We start from the raw sequence: 25,666 nt of genomic DNA on the forward strand, positions 1-25,666 counted from the left end.
CTTCCAGGAGTACATCTTGAGAAAATAAAAAGGAAAAAAAAAAAAAAAGAAAAAAGAAAAGGCACCTTCACAAACACTGCCTTTTGTGATTTTATTAAGAGATGTTGTCAGGACAGACAAGCTTCTGGTTGCAGATGGTACAAACCCTACAACGAGAAACAAAACACTCAGTGAGCTGGGGGCAAACTCTTTTCCATAACCACCATCCTATCCCAAACAAAGAACAAACCAAGCTTTCCAATTAAACTGCATTTCTCCTTTCCTGCATTTTGGCCAATGATCCCCATTTTTCCCACTGAAGTAGATGTGAACAGATTCCATGATAGACTTCAAACCGTGGTAACTGCTTTTCTTACAAAAGCAGCCTACAAATTGTTCTCATGTGGCTTTTAAGACTATCCCAAACTGGATCCTGGGGCAGGACAGGATGGATATATGAGGAGTATATTCTATGGATATATGAGGATATATTCTCTGTGCTGCCAGCTGCACACTGGTACGACACCAACACATCCAAGGCACCCAACCCAAGTGTCCCCAACTGTAATAATCCAAGGCCTCCAAATCCATGCTGTATAACACAACATGGAACAAGGCATGTGGACAGATCCACCATCCCATCTCCAGAGGAGTGCTCTGAGCTGCACTGACACATGCCTTGAACCCTGTCCCCTTCACCCAGTGCAATGCTCAAGACCAACCCTGGTCCACAACACAGCAGCTTGTCTTCCCAAAGCCCCAGCTTTGATTTTTTAGTGGCCTGAAGCCTTTTCTGCATGGATTCTCAGCACACCTCCCTCCCTGCTCCCAGGCACTCACCCCTCAGGCAGTGGGCACTGGCTGAGGCATGGCTGGCTGCTCTGGTTTGCCACCTTTCTGCTCTGAAATGGGGGTGGTGGGCAGGATCTCTTCTTTGGGCTCCACGATGCTGACGTGGTCTGGCAGAGGCTTTTTGGGGCCAATCTTTCCACTGGGGTCCCAAGGCAACATAATCTTTACTTTGATTCCCAGTACTCCTGCAGAGAGTGACAGGACAAGGGAGACAAAATAGATCAAGAGGTGAGCACCAAGGTTACAAAATAATTGAAGATCTGCTGACAACACTGTAACACACACATGCTACAGCTTAAAAATCTAATTATTGTGACTTTATATCAGTGTTGTAAATCCAGGCTACTTAAAGTTGGATATCCAAAGTTATTCAACTCACTGCTTTGGCTGACTGCAGTTCTAACCTCAACTCATTCTAAGCCTGGTTTTAAACTCTGTCCTCTTCCTCAGCTCATTTTTCTAGGAAATTCCACTGTTTTTTTTTTCCATCCCTTCTCAGACAAATGCCTCTAAATCATCCAATGAGCAGGACACCCTGGCCAAGGCAGCCTCAGCACAGCACCACAGAACGTGGCACAGAGCAGGCTGCAGTGACACAGGGATGTCCCTTCTGACTCGTCATCGTCTCATCACCGAAGGGAAGGTGGGGAACAGCTCTGGCTGGGCTTGGTGTCCCTGCACCAGGAGCTCTGCAACTCATTAACCCAAAGCCAGTTAAGACACACACAAATCATTTGTTTTTCACCAGGAGGGAGAACAAGTGGAAGCAGGTTTAGCTGGGAAGACTGTCTGACACCTGCAGCACCCCTGTTCTCTCTGCCCATCCTGAGGAGCCAGGAAAACCAGAATCCCAACTGCCAAGGGCTCTTAAAGGCAGGCAACAGGAACCTCATCTGGAAGTTATCACCAGCCCCAGAGGGCCCAGGACACAGTGAGAGCAGCTGCAGAATCAACAGCCACACTTCTAACTGGAAACATTCAAACCCCATCAGCAGAGAAGTGGATACATGGTATGACCACAGTGGCTGCTGAAGGCCCCTTGGCTTCCCATTCCCAAATGACTTCTACTTTAGATGGAATGTTCAAATCCCACAGTGAGAGCTCAGTTGCAAAAGCCCAAGAAAACTGGATTTTCAGAGTCTGAACCATCCAGAGCAGCACAACTGGACTACTGTGAGATGAGAAGTGCATTGAAACCACATGAGTTTCAACCCAAGGGTGCCAGTGGGAAATCTCCAGCCTGCAGGAACGGGATGCCAGGAGCTGAGATTATTTTGTCTCTGCAGCTCTAGAGAAGAAACCCAACGAAGCTGCCAAGGGATCAGGCACTCACCCTGCCGGAGTAGGACGTGACGCACGGCTGTGTCCACGTAGTAATTCACGGGGTCCCCACTGTGGATCATCAAGCCATCCACAAACTTCATGGATTTGGCCCTCTGACCTCGCAGCTTGCCGGACACAACGACCTCACAGCCCTTGGCCCCGCTCTCCATGATGAAGCGCAGGACACCGTAGCAGGCTCTGCGGGGAGAGGACAGCCAAGCCATGAGCCCGCTCTGCCAGACCCACAGGGCTCCCTGCAGGGATTTCACCACAATTCCAACCTCAGTTCCGTGTGCTGGCAGTGCAGCTCCCATCCCTTCTCAGACAAATGCCTCTAGATCATTCATGGTGACAGGAGGCTGCTGCTGGAGGGCCTCACACAGCACCACAGAACGTGACACCATGAGGGCACCGCCACCAGAGCCACCTGCTTCTGACTCGTCATCGTCTCATCACCGAGGGGATGAGAGCAGGGCCACTGCCTCCTGAGCCACAGCACAGCCACAAGGCCTGGAATGCTGCTGGCCTCACTCCTCCACCCACTTATTCCCAAAGAACACATGCAGCTTTATACCCCACAGACAACCTGCAACCAGACAGAAGTAACTGTGGACTGAACAGAAGTTTCAGTGCAGCATTACCAGGTTAAACCCTCCAAGTGCAGAGAGCTGTTTTTGGGAACAGCACTGGAGTGCCCCACTCCCCCGGTGTAGTAAACCCCTCAGGTTTAGCCAGGGCCCCTTGGAAAATAGAATGCTGACACAGCAGCAAAGAAGTTTCCTGTCTCCAGGGACATCCGCCTTGTACCTTATCCCTATAGCCATGTAAGGCAATATTGTGTTAAACCCTACCATTGGTCACTTATAGTCACTCTAACACCTTTGCCATTGGTCAAAATTAGATCCAAGCCAAAAGTATAAAAGTAGCACACTGTACCCCTACTAACTCGGAAGAAGAAGAGCTGAGACCCTTCACAGACCCCTACAATAAAGCCATACTCGTAGAACAACCAGTGTCTTCTGCTTCTCCTCTCTCTACCGTCTGCTGAAGCCTTAAGCCAAGAGAAAAGCTACCTAGCAAGCAAAGCTGAAATCACAAGAGCTGCCTGATCACCCCGGGGCAGGCTGCTGTACTCACCTGCGCACAGCCAGCCCTCCCAGCAGTTTGTAGCGCAGGGACTCGGCCTGGGCGATGGCGCACAGACCCCTCGTGGCCACCTTCTCGGCGTAGAGCTGCAGGGACAGAGGCACACTCACAGCGGGGCCCTGCCAAGCCAGCCACACAGCCACAGCCTGCTGGGCCCTGCAAGGTTCACCCACTCCACCCCTGCCATGGACAGGCATCTCTCCACTAGAGCGGGTTGCTCCAACCTGGCCTTGAACAACTGCAGGGATCCAGGGCCAGCCACAGCTTCTCTGGGCACCCTGCAGCAGTTCCTCACCACCCTCACAGTAAATTTAACTTTTCCTTTAGCAGAACACAGGGGTTTCATTCTACTCTACTTCTTACACTCAGTCCAGTTAATCCTTCCACATTTACAGGCAGCAGCTTTATCCTGCTGTCCCTTCCCTATCTAACGTGATCCAGCAGCGCTGGCCAAGCTGGAATAAATGTGCACCACCCCAGCACACACATTTCCCCTCTCTCCCTGATTTGTTTCAGAGCAAGATTTCATGGAATAGAACCACAGAATCCTTTGGGTTGCATGGACTTTTTAAACAACCCTAGTACAACCTTCCCCTGTGAAAACACCCGTAACACTAAGGATCAAAAATAACTGGTTTGCCACTTTACATTCTGTTTCTCAAAGATCCTTCTGCAGCAGAGCAGTTTCCTTATAATTTATTTTGTATTTCAGTGCAGGAGCATTTTTGAGATCAAATAACAGAAGGCCCAAGTCATCCTGAAACCACCTTTCAGCTGCCACCATGCTGCCACCACAAATCCCTCTGCAGCACCCAGTTGCTGAGGCAGTTTTACCTCCACGCTTCCCTCGGGGAATCCAAACCTCTTCTGCACCACAGCCGTCAGCTCCCGGATGCGGCGTCCCTTCTCTCCCAGGACATTCTGAGTTCTGAGGGAAAACAAGCACAGGACAAGTGAGAAAAGCGTCCCCAGCAGTGAGACTGGAGCCATCCCAGAGCTTTCAGAGCTACCTGGTGGCAAGGATGATAATCTCAGTCCTGGTGGGAGTGACCCGGACTTCCACTCCGGAGTATCCATCCTCAGCCAGCTCCCGAGTCAGGAACTCGTTCAGCTCTGCTTTGAAGATGCCATCAGCGACAAACTAAAACATAAATGGACAAAGTCAAGGTCTCGTCACATCCTGAACTTGAGTGCAATTCACCCAAATTCGGAGTGTCTGTCCCGACAACTTTCCCTTCCTCTGAGAGAAATCACAGAATACTCTCAGTTGGAAGGGATCCACAAGGAACACCAAGTCCAACTTTTACACGAACAGCCCAGGAACTGAACCCACAACCGCGACTTTACCATCAGTGCTCTGCCCCACTCAGGGTGCAGCAGACAGGAAAAATGGAACCCCCTTCCTTCCTTGCATTTCTCAGGAATAATCCGCTCCTAGCAGGAGCCTACAACCAGCACTGCCTGACCCACATCCACTGCTCGCGCTGGAATTCGGGAGCACTTTAAGGGAAATAACGAGTGGGGTCGCAACCCTTTCCCAGCCCCACTGCCGGGACTCCTGACAGCCCAAACCTCCCTCGCTCCCCAGGACAGGCAGCAGCCGGTGCCCCCCCGGGGCAGCCGCCGGCCGCAAACCCTTCCCGCTGGAAAGCAAAGCGAAAACCCCGCAATTCCCGGCTCCCGGCGCCGCTCCGCACCTCCGCGCGCGGCCATGGGGAAGCGCCCGCTCCATCCCGCCGCCATGTTCCCCGCCGGGCCCCGCGCCGCATCCGCCGCCATCCTCCCCCGTCCGCCGCCGCAGCCCGCCGTGCTCCCGCCCCGCCGGCTGCTGGGGCCGCCGCGGGCAGGGCGGCAGCGCCCCGCGGCCGCGGAGGAGCCGTGGGACCGCGCTCACCTTGCGCTTCTTGGAGATCTGCACCGCCATGATGAGCCGGGCCCGGCGGAAAGGAGGGAGCGGGTCCCGCGGGCGGCGCTATATCCGCCTTCCGCCGCGCCCCATTGGCTGGCCGCTGCACGGCGGGCGTGAGCGGGGCACCATGGGTGATGTAGTCTTTGCAACGCCGCCATGTTGGCGAGGGCTGAGCCGTGGGTACGGCCCAGAGCGGCGTTAAACGGGTTCTAAATCCCTTGGAACGGTCAAGAGAGCCAGCAGTGTGTGAAATAAAACAGATAAATGATAATTCACCCCGGGCTTATACCTGGAGACCTGCTCTGCCCAGGCGCTGCTGTCAGAGGGTGCTCTGCTGCTATCCAGGAATCACAGCATGGCTTGGATGGGAAGTGACCTTAAAGGTGATCCCGATCCACCCTGCCATGGCAGGGACACCTTCCATTGCTCCAAGCCCTGTCCAGCCTGGCCTTGGGCATTGCCAGGGATCCAGGGACAGCCACAGCTGCTCTGTTTTGTTGGGAAAACAATTCCTTCCCAAAATCCCACCTAGCCTTGCCCTGTGGCAGTGGGAGGCATTCCCTGTGTCCTGCCACAACACATTGGTTTTCAATGGTTTAGGGATTGTAAGGGATTACAAAAATAACAACAAAAATGAGCAGATTTGATGCCTGGTCTCTAGGAAGCAGAGATTTAATCTGCATTTTATCATGGATATTACTATGGTTTGCAGTTGGACCTGATGATCTTAAGGACCTTTTCCAGCCTAAGTGATGCTGTGAAAAGGCCCACAGCAGGAACATGAGCAGGAGCAGTAAAGCAGAGGATCCCACTGCTCTGGGCCAGGGAAAAGCCTGGATTACCACTAGATGTCAGTGCAGACGGTTTCCAGGCTGGGAAAAGCCTCTTGAATGGATAATAATGAATAAATGAATCCCCAGGGATTCAATGATCCAGGACTGGAGGGATGGCGGAGCATCCCATCAAAGGCAGGCGGCAGTGGGGAATTGTGTCCCCTCTGTCACAGACACCTTTGTCTCTGGTGTGCCCAACCCTCCTGCCCTTCCCTGAGCCCCAGAGTCTCTGTCCCACAAACACCAGCACCTGGAGAGGTGTCCAGCAGCTGGGATGTCTCTGTGCAGGGATCTGAGCCCTGTGAACTGGAGTCTCAAATAATTTTTCAGGGAAGACCCTCCCAAGCTGCACAAACCCCACTCTGCTGTTTTCCACCATAATTTCAGAGCAGAAAATACCTGCCCAAAATCATCTATTTTTTAGGCTGAGTTTACCCAGAAGGGGCTCACCCAATGTATTTCTGTATCACACAAAGACAGCAAAAGGCAGAACACGAGCAAAAAGCCTGACCTGGATGTGTGTCTCCTTTTCCACAGCCTGTGAAGCAATGTGGGATTCCTCCCTGAGCATCAGCCAGCCCTGGGTGCTGGGAATGGATTCTGGGCTGGTTGGAGATGTCCCTGCTCACTGCAAGAGGGTTGGATTAGCTGACCTTTAAAGCTCCCCTCCATCCTGAGCCATTCCCTCATTCTGTGCATTCCCCCCTGCTCCATCCCTGCTGAAACGGAGGCTGGCAACACCCCAAAAAAGCTGTGACACGCTTGTACTCCCTCCACAGAGAGCTCAGGTGGGGTCCAGCAGCTCCCAGTGCCTTCCAGGCCAGCAGTGGCTGGGATCTGCAGCAGGCCTGGGATTATCCATAAACCCCATGGTGAGTGATGGACACTCAGGTTTCTAGGGAAGACAGACACCCCTGCTGTTCCCCATTCCCCACTCCTTTGTGGAGCCCCACCACCGGCACAGGAGCTCCTTTTGTCCCTAAAAGCCATCCAGGGCATGGAGAAAACTGTGGGGTTGCTCCAGCCATGACCCTCCCTGGCTCTGGGCACACCCCTGGGCTGCAGCACCTGCATCTCCTTTGCACTGTGCAGGAGCAGAATCGGGGATGCACAGGAAGGATGTCACCCACATGTGGCACTTGGCAGCCCCCTCTGCCCTTGGGCAGGTGCTGGGAGGTGGTGCCAGGTTTCCTGGCTGTGGGGGATGTGGTTGGAGCAGGTTTGGGAATCAGGAGCTGTCCTGCAGCCTCCCAGCTCCAATGAGTGCCCAAAATAAGGGAGATCCTGCCAGGGACTGTCCTGGCTCTGCACGACAGGGAACAGCCTTGGGGTCATCAAAAATACAAAGTGGTGCAGGCAGAAACCCAGCCCATTCCTGCTGTGGTCCCACCTGCAGGATTTGGGGTGACACGCTGGGTTCCACTCACACCAGGCCCCATCACCTCTCTGGACATCCCTGAGGATTTCAGCAATCTCCCTTCCTGCTCCTTATGATTTCCTGGTGCTCCAGGAGGGTTTGGACAGCTGCATTCCAACCTACATCCCTGCATTTCAGTGCAGGAACCAGCGGATAGGGCAGAAATCCTCCCAAATCACCATCAGAGGCACTGCAGAGCTCATGAATTTTCCCAGGGAGCAGCAGTGGAAAATGAAACCCCGGGTAGAGATGGACAAGATGAGATAGTTTGCATTAAATGAATGGAGATAGGTCCTGGGAGGTAATTCCAGCAGAGATAAGATGAATTGCAAGCACCAGTTGTAAAGCATTTGTAAAGTCTAACTCGGGCAGGAGTTTTACTGCAGGAGAGGCTGTGTTAGAATTTACTGCTGCAGTTGGAGCAGCTGCTGCTGCCCAAGCTACAAACCCCTCACTGAGCTCTCACCACTCCCTGGCACCTCTGGAAATCTTCCTGAGAAACACTTTCTGCCTTCAGAGTGGGGAGAGATGGAGGGAACGGGGCTGGGAGTCAGGGCCACATTCCCAGGCCTTTTGTAAACATTTCACACCCAGCAGGATTTACTGTTCCTAGCTTGGCAAGAACACCAGGAATAAGTCCAGCAAACCTTCTGGAGGCAGGGGAAGGTGGACAGGGATGGAAGAGGGTGTCCAGGCAGAGACAGCTCTCAGCTGCCCCAATCCCAATCCCTGCAGTTGAAAAAGTGGGATTGAAACTCAGGCAGCACCAGCTCAGCTCCAGGTTAAGGATAAATAATTGCTCTGGAAAGGTGTGTGTGACCCTCCAGGAGAATTCACCCCATCACAGCTTGAAACCAACCACCCAATGGGCAAAACAGGAGCTGTGCCCTGGCCATGGTCTGGATTTACCCCAGGAATTGCAGCACTCAGCAAGGTGTTAGTGAAGCTCAGTCTGACCAGCAGCCAGCCCGACTGTAATCCCAGCCTGTCACCCCCAGCACATCTGATAAATTGCTGGCAGTGTTTCAGAGGCTGCTCCCAAACAGCTCCATCACTCTGACACCCTCCTTTGGGCACCTGCCCTGCTAAACAGCATTTTGCTTTGCTGCCCAGATTCACTTTAAGGACTTCAAACAGGTTATTAAACAATTTTAACTTGCTTTAAAAGCAGGAAATGGAGTGAGGATGCTCCGTGTGCTGCTTAGCTGGGAACCCCTGGCTCATTGCTATTTAATGAAGCGAGTGGCTGCTGGCAGAGGTCATTCCAGCAGCTCACACCCAGCCCCACAGCTCTGCCTCAGGGATGGAAATTGAAACTTTAATGGGCATTTCCAGGAGAGCAGCTTGCCCTGGCACTGTCACCCGAGAGCCAGCAGCTAAGCAAGTGATTCTTAATCAGTTTTCAAGGCCCAGGACACAGGCTGAGGGCAGGAGGGGCTGCTCTGCCCCAGCACCACGTTTTGTGATGATTTACAGGTGCACTGAGACAAGGCTGGTGACAAAGGCCACCCCCTGCTCCTCCTGGTGGAACTGCTGACATGACATTGAGGATGGAGGGACAGGACAAGGGGGAATGGCTTCCCACTGCCAGAGGAATCCATCCATGTGGGAAGATGGCACCTCCAACACCGCTGAAGAGGCAAGCACCACTGAGGGAACTTGCTGAGGCGGCAAGGCTCAAATCCCAGACCCTGCATCCCAAATTTAAACTCCCTGCTTGCACAAGGGAAGCAGAACTGCTGTGCCAGGCTGAGCCCAGATCCTCCATCCCAGATTTAAACTCCCTGCTTGCACAAGGGAAGCAGAACTGCTGTGCCAGGCTGAGCCCAGATCCTCCATCCCAGATTTCAGCTCCCTGCTTGCACAAGGGAAGCAGAACTGCTGTGCCAGGCTGAGCCCAGGTGCTGTGGCAGCAGGGAGGGAGCTGCTGGTCCCGGAGCAGCCTGGCAACGCCCAGCTCCATGCTTTCCCTGCTTTTCCTGCTTTTGCCTGTCCCCTCTCCAGCCCAGACCCACAGGCAGGGAGCAGCAGTGATAAACTGGCTGCTGGTCCAAGCACAAGGTTATTTTCTAGGACATTAAGCAGAACCCTCGGATGCCAGCTTGCAGGGACAGCCATGAAGAGTGACAAAGCACCTGACCAGAATGCAAAAGCAGAGCTGCAAACTTAACACCTCTTTTTTTTTTCCCCTTTATCTGTCAAAAATAGCTTTAGAGGGGAAGCTCACAGCAGTGTGAGGGGCTGCTGGCTTTAGAAAATGAGCAGTTTCAGCAGAAATATTCAGTGACCACCACCCAGAGAGCTCTGATTTTTGGCATCTCAGCCATCCACATCTTAAATTAAACATTGAAGCTGCAATGCAGCCCAGTTGTTTGGCAGGGGCTAATAAAAACCTGAAAATCTTCACCCAGCTTGCTTTTCTGTAGGAATAATACCACTAACATCCCAGAATTATCTCCATCTACGTCTGGCTAGGACTCCAAATCAATAAATTGTCTCCTCACCCTCAGATCAGCTCGGTCAGGTAATTTTGAAAGCAGCAGCAGCACTTCCCCACTGTTAGGCAGAGCAGCTCTGGCAGCTGAATTATCACTGAGAATCCCTCGTTATCCCACAGCAATCCCACTCCAACAGTGTCCTTGGGGAATAATTTGCAGTGACCTAAACAAGGAGGGAATTGGGAGTGCTGTATGTATTATTACTTATATATTATTATTACTTATATATATATTATTATTATTCTATTTTAATAGTATTTTAATTATTACTATATCACTACTTTATTATTATTATCTTTTAATACTTCTCATAGTATTTTAATTATTACTAGTATTATTACTTTATTATTATTAATATTATTAATATTATTGACACATTATTATTATTGTTACTTACATATTGAATTTAATATTTGGATTAATATTTGGAATTAAATTTGGGTTTGGAAAGGATTTTAAAAAATTAATAATTATCATTAATAACACAATATCAATTTTTTAAACCCATAAATCTTATTTTGAAACCATCAGTTTCTCATGTCTCTTCATGCAAGTTTATTCCAGGAGTAGATCCAGGGTTGTTGCTGTTTTCCAGACAGTGCCCTCCCTCCATCCCTTCCCTCTGCTAAGCAAAGAGGCCCCAGTCTCAGAGAAATTAATTAGTGCTGTAATTTGCCCAGGACACAGAGGAGAAGCCGAATTTGTCCCACTCTGCAGGATTCAGCTGAATAAAAAAGACAAATAGCTGTGCTGTGGGATTTTAAAAAGCTGCTGTCAGCACTCCCAATGCAACCAGACCTGGAAATTCATTCGTCTTTCACTAAACAATGGAAAAAGGAGAAGCAATTACAGTAGACAAAACTAATTACAGCAGAGCTGAAGCACAGCTCACAGCACTCACTCTTCAATCTGCATTCAAAAAGAAAAATCCAACCCCAAAACCACTCCATCAAAAAAAGGTGAAAACCTGTGAGTGGAATAAAAGCAATTTTGAAATAGAAGTGGCACTTCAGCATGGCACAGACTGGTTTTTGGAAGGAGAAACCTTCAGGTGATGCTTGGCAAACAGGACACAAGGATTTATCCAGGAATGATGCCAGTGGGGGGAAAAAATGAGCTCCCAGCTCCTCCTCATGGGGCCCATTCCATGTTCACCTCACATGCAGGTGAGTTTTGGGGGGATGTTTGTTAGCTGCCAGAAGAGCACGGTGTTAGCAATGCCAAGGTCTGGGGTTAATCTCCATGGTCCTTGGGGGTCCCTTCCAGCTGGGAATGTCCTGGGATCTTTGTGGAGCTCAACAGCTTCTCCTTCCATGGTGAAGGTGAGGTTATTCCCGTTTCCTGATGCTCACAGCCATCCCTGCCTGACCCAGAACACTGCAGGGAAATTCACACCTTGGGGTGAAATGACAGAAGAGAGTCCCAAGCCTCCTGTAAAAGCCATTTAATTGTCCAGGTCCATGGTCCAGGCTGGCAAAAGGCAGTGACAGCTCTGAGAGAGGCAATTCCTGATGCCAGAGCTCCATCTCCCATGGATGTCCTGATCCCTTTGGATACCAGCTGGGAAACCCAGCAGACAGCAAAAGGGAGTTTTCAGAATCACTGCTTAGCACAGAGACAGGCTGGAAAATGGGTTGCAGAGAGAAAACCTGCAGTGGGAAGAGCAGGAGGAATGGGACTGGGCTGTGGAAGGTGTGGCAGACACCACCTGAGGCCTCATTCCCTGGGGATGTGGGCCACACTTGGGATTTGAAAGCCTCCACAAGCCACTCCCAACACACAAAGCTGCCACTGGCCATGGCAGAATGTTGTTTTTCTCCCTGGATCCTTACAGTCTGAAGCCTTGATCCTGGAACCCCATTCCTGAGTCTCCATGGCCACTGCACAGCCCTCAGCCCAACACAGAGCTTCTCCCTGCCAGAGAATCATCCAGGAAAATCCTTCCAGATCATGGAGTCCAATAATTCCTCAGCACTGCCCCATGTCCCCAGCGCCACATCCACATGGCTTTAAATCCTCCAGGGACAGGGACTCACCACTGCTCTGGGTGGCTGTGCCCATGCCTGAAAATCCTTTCAGTGAAGATTTTTTCCCTCTTTTCCAACCTAAGATGGCACAACTTGAGGCCATTTCCCCTCCTGTCCTCTGATTCTCTTCCAGAATTCTCTGCATTTCCAGCCGGGAGAGGAGAAGGCTGGGGGGGAACTCCTCAATGTGCAGCAATTGGGGAAGGAGGGTGCCAGGAGGATGGGGCCAGGCTCTTGCCAGCAGTGCCAGCATCCCAGGAGATGCACAGGTACCTGTGAGAATCCCTCTGCCCCTCCTCCTCGTGCTGCTCCACAAGCAGAGGGATTTCCCAGCTCTCCCTTCTGGCATCACTGCAGTGCTCTCTCTCATTTTCTGGCTGAAATGACCTGCAATGCAGAGGCTCACTTGCTGCACTGATCCTGCTGCCAGATCTGTAATCCTCAATCCCCCTGGGGAATGCCTGGAGTAGGAAACCACTTGGCATGGCGAGCACGTCAGCATCTTCCTGGCTGCATTTTTTATTGTCTCTCTGCTGCATCCCTGACTTCAGTTAAGTTTTCTTCCCTTTCATCCCTCACCTTCTGCAGTGCCTTGAGGTGAGGTCTCAACATCCCTGAGCTCCCCCCTCTTGCACACACCTGTCCAGGTGTGGGGGGACAGCACATTTACTCCCATCCAAGATTTTCATGTGGGGCAACAAATCTACAAATGGAAAAAACAGGGGGTGACAGAACTGTTCCCTTGGCAGTGGCATCCTCTCTTTCCTGGGAGGCTCCAAAGGCTGATTGATTGAGGTGGATCCCCTGCTAATCCTGCCCCTGCCATGCTGGGATTTACAAGTTATTAATTATAGGGACCTTGCAAGCTGCAGAGCAGCCAGACTTCCAAGCAGCAGAAGATGCTTTATTTAGAGAAGATGGAGCAGTTTTTGTTTTCTTTTTAATTACTATCAGCAGCGAGAGACATTTGTGCTAGAAGGGAAAGAGAACTTGCCGACTGCATTGATTCCTTTGACTATTTCAATAAAATAAACAAAAAGAAACCCTGGCACAATTTGAAGTAAACATCCCATTGCTCACCCCCATTTCTTCTACCCAGTCTCAGTCCCATTCACTTTTTGAAAATCACCGAATCTCAGCCTGGTTTGGGATGGAAGGGATCTTAGATCACCGCATTCCATCCCTGCCATGGGCAGGGACACCTCCACTGTCCCAGGCTGCTCCAAGCCATATCCAACGTGGCCTTGGACACTGCCAGGGGCAGCCACAGCTGCTCTGGCAACTCCCCACCCTCACAGGGTAGGATTTCTTCCTAATTCCCAATCCACACCTCCATTCTTTCCGTTTAAAGCCAAAATCTGGCAACCAAAGCAAGCAGAGGAAAGCCTGGCTCTAACAGATCTGCTGCTGACCTGCAGGGACCCACATTTCCCCCTCTGCACTGGGGAAGCTCCCCAAATCCAATTCCTTCTCTTGACTATGCCAAGCAGGAAACAGAGCCCTGCAGCCTTTGTGGTTCCTCAGCATCTCTCCTTGCCTCCAAGCGGTCTCTGTGCTCCTCACACAGTGCAGGAAAGGCACTCAGGGACAAGAGGTTTTCATGGAAATCAGTTTATGGCAAGAGTGATGCGATCACAGCACAGCTCTGCTGGTTCTGCACCCCGAGCAACAAGCAAACAGTGAAAAGGAAAGGACACAGCTGTCAAAGCAGCAAGGCAGGACAATTTTTAGAGGAGCACCACGAATCCATATAAAAAGCAGGAAAAAAGGGATTTCTCAAAGGAAGAGGCTGCAGGAGCTCAGGGCAAAAAGCAAAGGCCTGTGCAACAGCTCAGTGGGAAGAGTGGAAGTGCAAAAAGATCCAACCCAACCCCACAGCAGAGTGCTCTGTTCCATGAGGAAAAGAGTCCCCAAAACCAGTGGAAATTATGGAATATTTGGCACCTACCAGCTGTAGGAACCTGGGATTAGCCCAGCAAGGAGGAGGTCAGTGACTGGCAGCTTCTGAGTGCAGTGAGAAAATCCAAGGTGGAAATGCAGCCCGAAGAGCTGGAGAGGGAATGCTCCTGGCACAATTAGGCAAATCAAGCCTATTAAGGGACAATCACTCTGAAGGGCTGTTATCAATCACTCCCCTGGCTTTCTTTAGGCAATTATCCTAATTGCATCAAGGCTATTAAGCAATTATTTTGATAACTGGAGCTTTTTTGCCGGCTCTTCGATTTTTGGCAACGTTTTGTTCTTTGTATAAGTGCCCCCTCCAAAAGATGTTTAAAGCTGATTTTAAGGATGTCCTTTTCCTGAAGCACAAGATTCAAATTTCTGTGTAAAAGCACCAAGTTTCCCTCAAGAAAACACTGATTTTTATCCCTGGGTTTTCCCTCAAACCTCCCCACCACCCAAATCTCCCAGGGCAGCAGGGATTTAGTTCCACTTTTTTATTATTCAACTTTTTATACATAATAAATACAAACTTTTTACAGCCAATATAAAGAAAGCATTTGCACTGATGCTTTCAGGGTGTACTGAGCTGTACACAATGCGATGGCCGATACATGCCCTGTATGAAGAAATCATAGTTAAAAAGGAGGCATCTTTTTACAACTTTTCTTCCTTTTTCTTTTTTTTTGTTTTTTCACTTTTGTTTTTTAAATAAAATTAGCAGCTCTTACAGAAAATATTTTAAAATACAACTAAAGAGACTTTTAAATAAAAATTTTCTGGATTTTTGAAAGTCCGGGTGTGAAGGACACAGACCTGTGTCCTGGCCAAAAGAACTGAACAAGAAACTGGTGAAACTGGCCAAAAGAACTGAACATGAACATTATGGCAAAAACTTGGTTTTCTTCTGCGTTGTAAAGATCTCAAAATATTTGCAAACAGTTAAACCTTTTTTTTTTTTTAAAACGTTTCTTTTTAAACTTAAGAATAAGTTTGATAAACACATAAAAAGACCTCAAACAGATCAACAGGACAAGAGGTGCAAAAGAAGGAATAAAATATGGAAAAGACTTCATTGGACAGTCACTGATTCCATAACTGACCCATGAATTGTTGCCCTCAGACAGCCCCACTCTTGGTTAAGGATCCCACTGGGAAAGGAGACTGGCAAGCACTGGATGTCCCAGAGACCCAGCCTGGGCTGGGATTTCCAAGTATGTGCAAAGTTTATGATCAAATCTTGTTAGATGAGTCGTTGGGTTTTTGTTGTAAATGCAGCCTCAAAAAATAGCCCTTGTTAGTAAACTAAAGGTTGAAAACTTACTGGCTTTGAGAAAAAACCATGAAGACACAAGAGAACCCACAAACAGCTCCAAACCCAACCTTGGGATGCCTTTGATCTGAAGTTTTCATCTGATGGAGAATGCTGACAATATTTTAGTCAGTACCCAAGGAAAAACCTGCTTGCATCCAGTTTTTCCCTCTCCTCCAACCATTCCGCTCCACATTCAACTTCAGAATATTCTTTGCCCTTTTCTCTCAAAAAAACAAAATCCAAGCTCCCTTTTCAGAGCTCTCTGAGGGAAATGTGAAATTCTTTTCCTTTCAGTTTCTTCCCTGAGAGGAACTGGGCACATCTTGGGCACGAAGGTGGTGTGAAGGCAGAACCTGGAGCTGCTCCTGGCTCCCTGGCTTTGGCTGGTTAATGGGATTGGGGTGGGAAAAGGCTACAGGGCCATCCAATGCAACAGCTAAATGCATGTAAATACTCTAAATGGAACTGCTAACTCTAGAACTCAGGTGGTTTGATGACAAAGATACACTGCTAACCTTGGATAATAAAGTACACGGCAATAACTGGGATAAGAGTGACCCAAATGCTTTAGAAAAATAAAATAAACCCAACAAAAGAACCAGAATCCCCAAAATCTGCTAAGAGGAAAAAAAAAAAAAAAAAAGAAGAAAAGAAAAAGCAGCTCAATTTCCAGATCTAGACAAAAATCTCACTTGCTTTTTTGCTTTTCTACCCGTTGGTTTCTGTTGTGGAAGAAGATGTTGCTGCTGGTTCAGCACCTCCATGTTAGATCCTCTATGAGTAAATGCACTGAGTAAACACAAAAATCCAAAGGCAGAATGTTCAGCTGTGAATCACTGACAAGGGGAGCACCCATGGAATGAACACTTTTGCTTCTCCAGGAGATCATTTTCCCGTCTCTTCCTTTCTGCAGGGGGATTCAAGAGGAGCCAGCCTCTCCTTTAGACTTCTTTTTCTGTTCCCTTTTTCATTCTTCTGATGAATACCTGATCAGGCAGGTGATGCTACTGGAAGGATCCACAATCTTTAACACATTCCTATGGCAACAGTAATATACTGTACTAATGCACAGGAGCAAAGGATGCTAAGACTAAGCTGCATGAACGGGGCTCTTTCTTTGTCTCCACATCAAAAATGGAGCATCTCCAGCCAAGAAAAAAAGCCAATCTTGGCCTGTCTTGGTTTGTGCTAAGAGAAGAAGAATGATGTAGAGAAATCCAAACAAACAAACAAAAAAAAAACCAACAAAAGGCACAAAATATTCATGACTGTGGGAAGGAATCCGCCAGGTCACTGCCACATAAAATCCTCCCTACCGCTCGCTCTAGTCCAAGTCTTCATCATGCAAAGGTGCCTAAAAACGAGATTGACCAAAAGCTGTGTTTGGCCTTGATTGTAGCACTACTAATGAGCCAGTCCCCTCGTTACACCAGGGTGATCTCCACGTCCTCGATCTTCTCCGTGGGCCGGCGGTGCTGCTGTGTCGGGGGCGGCGGAGCTGCTCGCACCTGCAACATTCAGAACCAGCCTGTGAGCACCCCAGAACGGCCCAATTCCACCAGAAAGCCCTGGCATTTCCTGCACGGAGCTCCAGGTGATGCAAACTGCACCTCCTGCACCCCTTGGCATGATGCAAACACACAGGCTGTGTGTCCAGCGGGACCCAGCTCCAGTGCTGCCCTGCTCAGCCAGCAGGGATTTTCCTTATGGCCTGTCCCAGACTCCCTCCAGGGTGCAATCCCAGATTTACTCCACGGATAAGCCAGGATGGAAACCTGGGAAAGGCTCACCACATGCTGAATCTGATGGTGATTTTGCCTGGAATTTCTGTGGAGTGGGAACTACCAGGATGTTCTGCTGCACCTGACACTTCATCCATCACTGACCTCAACAATACACACACAAAATGTGATGTTGTTTTCACACTCTGACACATCAGCTATTCTGGCTCCTGACATAGATCACTTGAGGTGCCAACAGGGTTTTCAGGACACCATTTCAGAATACACCAGACTTGCTCTGGAAAACTGTGGAGCAATCCTGCACTAAACTGCCCAATACTACCTCAATATTCAGAATATATTATTTAAATATCCGAAACCGCTATTTTTTCTGCAATCTCATTTACTGAAAAGGTTAGGAAAAGACAAATTTTCTGTTTTAGTATGATTTGGTTTAGGGCTTTGAAAACCCCACAACTTGATTTCAAAGTTAATCGTAGGAATGGATTTTGTCATGTTCTAAGTGATTTAATTCTTTCCTTCCTTTTCTGGCAAATGTTCTTTTTCTAGACAGCAAAGACAACACAAAACCCTCATAATTAGGAATTGTGAATACAAACCCCTAAAACCAAAGGGGGTGGAAATAAACAGAATCCCAAATATACAGGAAAGGAACTGTATAAACCATAGCACTGAGCTCCTCTGTCATTTACTCCCCACTTCTTTTTCAGCTCTGTTCAGGGGCTGTTACTCTTTGAATATCAATATTTTATAATATTTATAAAATTATTATAATATATTATTAATGTAATAATATAACCTTACATAATATTTTATAAAATATTTTATCAATAAACCCCAAAGGATTTGCTGGTCACTTACAGGCCGCAGTTTGCCATAGGAACTTTCCGCAGGAATTCGTGGAGGTTGAGAGAACCCAGGGGACTCTGAACCAAAGCTGTTTTCTGAGGGAATAAGCAACACCCCATTACAAAGAAGCCCCTCAGTATTGCTGAATTTATGTTGTAAAAATGCTCCTTTTTTTTCTGAAAGGTTTCTAAATGAAGCCTTTTCCCAAAACGTTTGCAAATTTCTCACCGTTCGTCGACGGAGACCTGGGGAAAAACTGGGATCCTCTTTTATCCGGGCTGGGATAGGGACTGGTGGGAGGCTGGTCGTACAGAGGCAGTGGTGGCAGGGAATTGTTGGCCTTTGGAGTGGGGGATACCTGTGCCAAAAAGAGGGAGAAGCTGCAGTGAATCCTCCTTGGCACATTTAACACACACACACACCAATTTTCCAACCCATCCCTACTCCAGTAAGTTCCCTCTGGAGCAAAAGCAGCTGGCAGGAAAGTCTGGGAAGGAAAGCCAATGCATCCAACAGGGATTCAATTTTTTTAAATCACAGGTTGCCACTGAACAGAAATTTTCAGCCTCTCCCAGGTAATTCAGAGAGGATTTTTGAAGGTTATTCGAAACAAAAAGGTTGCTCGGCCAAGTGGGGTTCACACAGAAGTGTTGGGATAATAAGCTTTATCCCCACCCAAAATGCATTTAAATGTGCATTTTTGTGGTTTTCTTCAATTAAGGAATAAAAATACTGCAAAAGTCTATTGTAGAAAACATGGAAGTGCAGTTTCTATCTTCAAACTACGATTTTCTAATACGATATAAGGATCATAGAACTATGCTGTAGAAATGAGGACACTGCTGCAAAAATTACTATAATCCAAAACTTGGCAGTATCCTGCCCCTCAAAACTGAGAGAATACAGAGCAGATTTAAGTATGAAGATACTAAATTAGGGCTGAAAGAGCCTGTAATTCTCTTTTTGCCAGGTTGTGTCTGACATCTCAGTCTCATAAATTAATGACAGGACGTAAACTGTGAATTTTCTCCTTTGATTGCTTTCTATCCAAATATCTGCCTTTATTCACCAATTTGCAAAAACACATCATTAGGCTGGGTAAGAAACTAAAATGCAAGCACTGAGGGCTTGGGTTGGCATTTTTCCTTAAATTAGTTATGTTTTTTTTTTTTACTTAAATAGCTTCTGATTTTTTTTTCCTCTTAAACTGGTTTTGATTTTTTTTTTTCTCCCCGAAGAAGTGACAGAACTTAGCAAATAATAAACCAAGCCAAGACCTCTTTCCATACCTGGATATCCCCAATCCACTGAGTGTCTCCATTCTCTGAGCCCGTGAGCTCTTCAACCAGCACGGAGGGGAAGACCCCGACGCGGCCGTTGAATTCCCCCTCCCAAAAGCCATCATCATCCTGGTTTTCCTTGTTCAGGATGCGGATGATGGCTCCCTCTGGGAAGGACAGCTCGTCATCTGTCTGCCCCTCGTAATCATAAAGTGCTTTTACAAAACAGACTGCAAAATGGAAAAGGAAGAACACAATGAGCTAAGGAAAAATGCAAGTACACATCAAGTTCAATAGCTGGAGCTTGGGATTTTGAGGTTCTCTAAAAGATTCTGTTATTGCTGGGACAGATTATTCCAGTTTTCCTTAATTTCGATCTCAGCTAAAATTTCCTTAATTTTAATCTCAGTATGAGCTGAGGAGGTGAATTATGCAGATTTAATATGAGAGAGATAATTACTGGGAATGGGCTGTGTTCAGATATGGGTCAGTCTTGCTCTGGAACTCCCTGAAAGGAGGTTGTGGCTGGTGGGGCCTTTTCTCCCAGGAAACCAGAGATAAGACAAGAGGAAACAGCCTCAAATTGCACTAGGGGAGGCTCAGGTTGGATATTAGGGAAAACTTCTTCCCTGGAGTAGTGATTAAAACATTGGAACAGGCTGGGAAATGGTGGAGTTCCCATGCCTGGAAGGATTAAAAAATGAACAGTTTGCAACATGGTGGGATTTGGTCAAAGCTTGGATTTCATGATCTTGGGAGATCTTTTCCAGCTGTAATGATTCTGTGACTCCACGAAATCTGGGAAACCCCCCCAGACTCGATGTGCAGAGTGTTCCCAAGGGCCAGCTGGACCCCCTGTGTATTTCCAAGCGGGATTTACCACTGGCGTCCCCGTTGAGGCTGCCTGGCAGCAGGTCGGTGTCCGTGGAGTTGTTGGAGGTGTGGGAGCGGGAGTCCAGCGCAGCCAGGGACTGCAGCATGCTCAGGAGGCTGCTGGAGGTTGGGAACTGCAGGTACTTCTCTGGCACATAGCCCACCTGCCCGGCCTTGTTCCGCGCCTGTGAACCAACAACAGGAGCCGTTCTCTGCCTGGGCACTGCTCTGGAGAGAGCCCCAGCGCTCCCTCCCAGCCCAACCCTCATGGAAACAAGCTGAGAAGGTGATACCTTCACCCAGTCTTCCATATCTCCATCTTCAATGACCTCCAACACCTCGTGCTCCTCTATGGTCAGCTCGTCTGGCTGAGAAGCCTGCAATGTGGGACAGGAAGGATGGAAAAGGAAAAGTGGCTTTAAGGGGAAGGCATGGGCAGTGGAAAGAACATTCCCATCTAGACTTTTATTAGAAATGATGTTTGTTAAAAAACTGAAAGCTAAAACATGATTCAAAACATCCCAATGAAGGTTCTGCCATTCACAAAAACCCTTCTCCCTGAATCTCACCCCATCAGAAAAGCAAACCTCAGCCTCCCAAAGGCACATTTATTATTTGGTCTTATACAATTCATTTTTCTAATAAATTTTTAAAAATCACTAACCTTATAGGAATACACCACTTTGCAGGTGAGAGGGTAATTTCTGAGAGTACCAGAAGGACTAGAACTGCTGTCATCAAAAACATCCATGCTGTCCTCAAACTCTTCACCTTCTTCCTTTTCTGCATCAGCATTGACCTGGTAAAACAAATTCAAGTTGGCATTACAGCAGCTGCTAAAAATTGGTGAAGAAATAACAATAAAAATGAGCTGGTTAATATTTTTCAGTGTGTGTTTTATATGATTTATTATTATTGAAAGTAACTCAGCTGGATTTCTTTGTTCAAGCAAAAGCACCTGGACTTTAAGAAGTACTGCAGAAGATTTTGGAAGATCCAGCTCAGCGGATGGACAGTTTTAAAATCAATTTTTCACATAATCTGTGACTAAAGTACTTTGGAGATGCCATTGCAATGGCACAAAAAACAGTTTATTGAAAAAAGGGAATTTATGCCACTGAAAAATTACAGTACTTGTGACCATGTGTTATAAAATAAATCTGCAGTGAAAATATCTAAAGTTTAAAAAAATAAACCTCCAAATCAACCTTCTAGCTGGTGTATTCCACACAAGAGATTTGCTGCAGTTTATTACAAAAATTCTTAAGAGACAGGAAGATTTGTAAAAACTTGCTATAAAAGTTTAAATAAAACCTGAAGTCAATGTTCTGGAAAAATACAAGTTTGGGTAAGACTGCCGGGAGCTGTGCTTTGGCCTGGTGCCCAGGTTATGTTTTCAATAAATTACTTTATCTCATGTAAAAAATGATGAATTATTCTGTGAAAACAGCTTTGTGAATCAAAGGCAATACTGTATGTAGAGCCATCTTCCCTGTGTTTATTCCTATTAATTTGGGAGTGAATCTGGTGCTCCCCCAGAAAAGTGAGAGACTGATAAAACAAAAAAAATGAAGCTGAACCTACCAATTCCCTGTGCAGCTTCCCTACACCAGGTGTCTGACAGATTTGCTTTTCTAAGCCTGGACTAGAAGAGCACAAAGCTTCATCATGTTCTGAATTAATTAGTTTTTATGTTACTCTTTCCAAACCAAATCCTTGCAGTCCTGGTGATTATTTTTTCCTCACCAACTCTCACCCAAGAGCAGTTTGCCCCCATCTATCCTTCATGGATGTTGGGATAACCAAAAAATTGTCCTACAGCTGCGCAATGCTTTGGGAGATCAGCAAGAACCACAAATTGTGGCAAATCTGGGGCTTCCCCTCCTGTTTCTCTGCCGTTTGCTGTGCATGGTCCCAGCTGGGGCAGCATGGAAACCAGCAAATCATGTCTACAAGGTTTGGGCAACATCTGCTCCTGCTTTTCTAGCACTCCTTCGTTTTCAGCATGTGGGCTGCTCTCAACCCCTCAGCTGGAATCATTTGGGAAGCAGGCATGGAGAGGGAGAACAGGAAACCGAGAGCTTGGCTTGACACAGCTCATCCTGCTGCTGCAGGGTCTGGGATGGAGGGTGGCACCAGCAAGGAATCAACGGATGGGACAGAAGGACAACAAAGGTGTGGGATATACAGCAAACACAGGAAGAAAAGAAGGGGAGATGAACAGAAAAGCAGATTATATACATGAGAAAAATGATGAAAATATATATTAAAAAAATAATTTTGTTGCACATATACACAGATGGTTCCCTGGCAGCAGAGCCGGAACCCCCCAAGTGTCCCCTCCTGTCAGGAGCTGTGCAGAACCACAAGGTCCCCCCTGAGCCTCCTTTGCTCCAGCTGAGCCCCTTCCCAGCTCCCTCAGCCTCTCCTGGGGCTCCAGGAAGCTGCCTTCCCTTCCCCAGCTCTGTCAAACACTGCCCACTCCTCCAGGCTGCAGTCAAAGTGCTGCTTGTTACCAACTGCAGTAATTCCTCCAAATTCTGGCATCACTTTGGTCCCAGCTCTAAGAATTCCATCTCTGGGCTGTCCCTGTCTGGCCTGCCAAGGTCAACAGAGCCTTTTTTAAATGCAGGAGCCTACGTAAGTGTAAAAGGGGAAAATGAGACTCAGAGCTGAACCTCCCAGGCTGTGGCACCGCCTGGGACCAGCACGGGGGGCTCAGCTCCAGGGGGACACTGGGAATGGGGGACTGGGAGCAGCCCAACAGGCACAGAGGGAAGTTAAAGGGGCTGGAGTCAAAAATAAATGGAATAAAATTACTGTCTAACACAGCCATGCAACAAATCCGCATCTGTCGTGACCAGAGAGGATCTGAAGCGAAACTCAGCACAGGAATCCCTTTGGGATTTTTGACACTTGGATCTGCACACTCAAAGAGCTCAGGGTAACATTATAAACTATTAATGAACCTTCAAAGAAACACAGGCCTTGGGCACTGCCAGGGATGCAGGGGCAGCCACAGCTGCTCTGGGCACCCTGTGCCAGGGCCTGCCCACCCTCACAGGGAGGAATTCCTTCCCAATCCATCCCTGCCTCTGGGAAGCCATTCCCTGTGTGCAGTCCCTCCATGCCTGTCCCCAGTCCCTCTGCAGCTCTCCTGGAGCCCCTTCAGGCCCTGCCAGGGCTCTGAGCTCTGCCTGGAGCTTCTCCTCTCCAGGTGAGCACCCCCAGCTCTGCCAGCCTGGCACAGAGCAGAGGGGCTCCAGCCCTGGAGCATCTCCAGGGCCTCCTCTGGACCTGCTGTATCCCACACCAGGTCAGGAGCAGCCCCTGGAGAGATCCCCCAGCCCTGGTGAGAGGTTTCCCCCCAGGAACCGTCCGCCGTGAGTTTTCCCCAGCCCAGCCTGGTCCGACGAGATGCTGGAGATGTTTCCCCCAGGAACCCGAGATCCCAGCCCTGTGAGATTCTGTGATCCACTTGTTCCCCCAGGAAGCCGAGATCCCCAGCCCTGGTGAGATGTTTCCCCCAGGAACCCGAGATCCCAGCCCTGGTGAGAGTGTCGACCGCCTGTGATGTTTCCCCTCAGGAACCCAAGATCCCCAGCCCTGGTGAGATGTTTTCCCCAGGACCGAGATCCCCAGCCCTGGTGAGAGGTTTCCCTCAGGAACCCAAGATCCCCAGCCCTGGTGAGAGATGTGAGATGTTTCCCCCAGGAACCCAAGATCCCCAGCCCTGGTGAGATGTTTCCCCCAGGAACCCAAGATCCCCAGCCCTGGTGAGATGTTTCCCCCAGGACCCAGTCCCAGTTGGAGATTTTCCCCAGGAAGCCAGTCCCCAGCCCTGGTGAGATGTTTCCCCCTGTAATCCAAGATCCCCAGCCCTGGTGAGATGTTTCCCCTCAGGAACCAGAGATCCCCAGCCCTGGTGAGATGTTTCCCCTCAGGAACCAAGATCCCCAGCCCTGGTGAGATGTTTCCCCCCAGGAAGCCGAGATCCCCAGCCCTGGTGAGATGTTTCCCCTCAGGAACCCGAGATCCCCAGCCCTGGTGAGATGTTTCCCCTCAGGAACCCGAGATCCCCAGCCCTGGTGAGAGATGTGAGATGTTTCCCCAGGAAGCCGTACCAGGTGTGCGGAGCCGTTGTTGGTGACCGAGGGCAGGCTGGCCCAGCGCTCGTTCTCCAGCTCCTCCATCACCTGGTTCATGGCACTCTTGAGCCACGTGTCCACGGACACCCCAATCTGCTTCAGCAGCTCCAGCCTCGCCTCTGCCTTCAGCTTGATGATCTGGGGACACAAACACACACAGAGCTCAGAGTTCCTCAGGGCCCACCCTGCCCCATGGACCTTCTGACCATCCAGATGGCTCCCAAAGCTGCTCCCTGTGGAAATTACCCCCACTCCTCATTTCCTCACCTTGCTGTGAGCCAAGACACAGGCAATGGTATTCTGGAGGCTCAGCCACTCTCACCAGTTGCTATTTTTTAAAATATCACCTCTGAGTTTATGCCTGCTCCCAATTCACACCCGTAAGTAGCACAGTGCAGCTTTGAAGTCCAACAACCCAAGATTTTTAAAATTAGGAATATCCACAGTGCAGACCCTTCCAGGTGGTGACTAAGCTGGATGTGAAACACAAATAAACCTGACAGGACACACACACCAACCCACCAACTCCCAAGCCAGGCTCTTTTCCACCAGCACGTGCCAGAGATCACAGGAAACTCATTTGTTATGGAAGCACAATATGTTAATAATCCCCAAATTAAGTAAGTATCTCACTCCAACAAACAGTTTCAGGATTTTTGTCTTCAGAGCAGCATGGAAATGGAGGTTTTCTGACAGCTGGGTTCACTTCAGCATCCTGGCAGGCTGGCTGGCCGATGGAGCCAAGGATTTAACAAATTCATGGCAAAGCACCACCCTGATCCAAATTAGTTCACAGTCTAAACAGGAGGGGTGGGAAGAGCAGTGTGAAGAAATTCAGGATTTCAGCAAGAGCAGATCTGCATCAAGAAGTGAAGGGCAAACCCAGGGATAAAACTGAGGGTATTTCTGTCCAGATCAGCCCTCCCAACACCCCCTTGCTGCCATTGCTCATCGGAGGAACAAAAATCAAGTGATTTCCCAAAAAATCCTTCAGTGAGTCACTGATGGAGGCAGCAACAGAAACCCACTGAACCACCCTGGAATCCTTCCCACATTCCCTTTCACAGCACTGGTCATTTTTAGCAAGTAGCAAAGTTTCATCTCCCTTCTCTCCCTTCCAGCCCTTCCCACAGGGATCTGAAGCACCTCACTGCTTCAGATCAAACAATCAGCAGCACTGGGAATCCAAGAAAAAACAGCAAAAACAGGTGAGTTCAGGCAAAAATTAGAGGGAAATTCCCTTTCCAGTAGTGCCTGAAGCACAGCATACTATGCAGAACATGTGTACAATAAATTCAAATGCCAATGGGTGCCAGGTAGGTATTTATCTTTTACATAAATCCTTACTCCATACAAAATTTTGTGTTGAGCTGAAATGATACAGGTATTTTTCTCATTTTTGACATGCTGCTGCACTTACAGAATCAGAGAATTCTATCTTTCTACTGAGAAACTAAATCAGGAAAGAAACAATTTAACTTTATTAAGCTGAACCCCTAAAATGTCTCCATTTTCCCCTAATTTGTGAAGGTGA

At 48.5% G+C, this 25,666-nt stretch overlaps 2 protein-coding genes and 2 non-coding genes across 6 annotated transcripts in view; all 4 read right to left on the minus strand.

Annotated features, from left to right (window-relative positions):
- Positions 1 to 77: 77 nt before the first annotated feature.
- On the minus strand, positions 78 to 5,351 carry RPS3 (ribosomal protein S3). Its single transcript, XM_064728369.1, has 7 exons — positions 5,195 to 5,351; positions 4,311 to 4,441; positions 4,135 to 4,228; positions 3,292 to 3,386; positions 2,165 to 2,352; positions 820 to 1,016; positions 78 to 146 (listed from the first exon to the last, which is right to left on the minus strand). The coding sequence occupies exons 1-6, from the start codon at positions 5,222 to 5,224 to the stop codon at positions 823 to 825; spliced, it is 732 nt and encodes a 243-aa protein (XP_064584439.1). The 5' UTR covers positions 5,225 to 5,351; the 3' UTR covers positions 78 to 146; positions 820 to 822.
- LOC135455982 (small nucleolar RNA SNORD15) lies at positions 1,322 to 1,469 on the minus strand. The gene has a single exon (XR_010442444.1). It is a non-coding gene; the product is annotated as a small nucleolar RNA SNORD15 (small nucleolar RNA).
- Positions 2,470 to 2,615, minus strand: LOC135455989 (small nucleolar RNA SNORD15). The gene has a single exon (XR_010442446.1). It is a non-coding gene; the product is annotated as a small nucleolar RNA SNORD15 (small nucleolar RNA).
- Positions 5,352 to 14,407: 9,056 nt separating the features above from the next.
- Positions 14,408 to 25,666, minus strand: part of FCHSD2 (FCH and double SH3 domains 2) — a 118,245-nt gene continuing 106,986 nt past the window's right edge. For all 3 annotated transcript variants that reach the window (XM_064728403.1, XM_064728395.1, XM_064728413.1), the window contains 8 exons: positions 24,109 to 24,270; positions 20,649 to 20,783; positions 20,278 to 20,361; positions 19,992 to 20,169; positions 19,121 to 19,341; positions 18,060 to 18,189; positions 17,844 to 17,926; positions 14,408 to 16,748 (listed from right to left, as the gene is read on the minus strand). In XM_064728403.1, the coding sequence (XP_064584473.1) occupies positions 16,665 to 16,748; positions 17,844 to 17,926; positions 18,060 to 18,189; positions 19,121 to 19,341; positions 19,992 to 20,169; positions 20,278 to 20,361; positions 20,649 to 20,783; positions 24,109 to 24,270 (1,077 nt within the window). In that variant the 3' untranslated portion in view covers positions 14,408 to 16,664. The remainder of the gene's footprint in view (positions 16,749 to 17,843; positions 17,927 to 18,059; positions 18,190 to 19,120; positions 19,342 to 19,991; positions 20,170 to 20,277; positions 20,362 to 20,648; positions 20,784 to 24,108; positions 24,271 to 25,666) is intronic.

The sequence above is a fragment of the Zonotrichia leucophrys genome, chromosome 1 (assembly GCF_028769735.1).
Source record: "Zonotrichia leucophrys gambelii isolate GWCS_2022_RI chromosome 1, RI_Zleu_2.0, whole genome shotgun sequence".
Lineage (NCBI taxonomy): Eukaryota > Metazoa > Chordata > Aves > Passeriformes > Passerellidae > Zonotrichia > Zonotrichia leucophrys.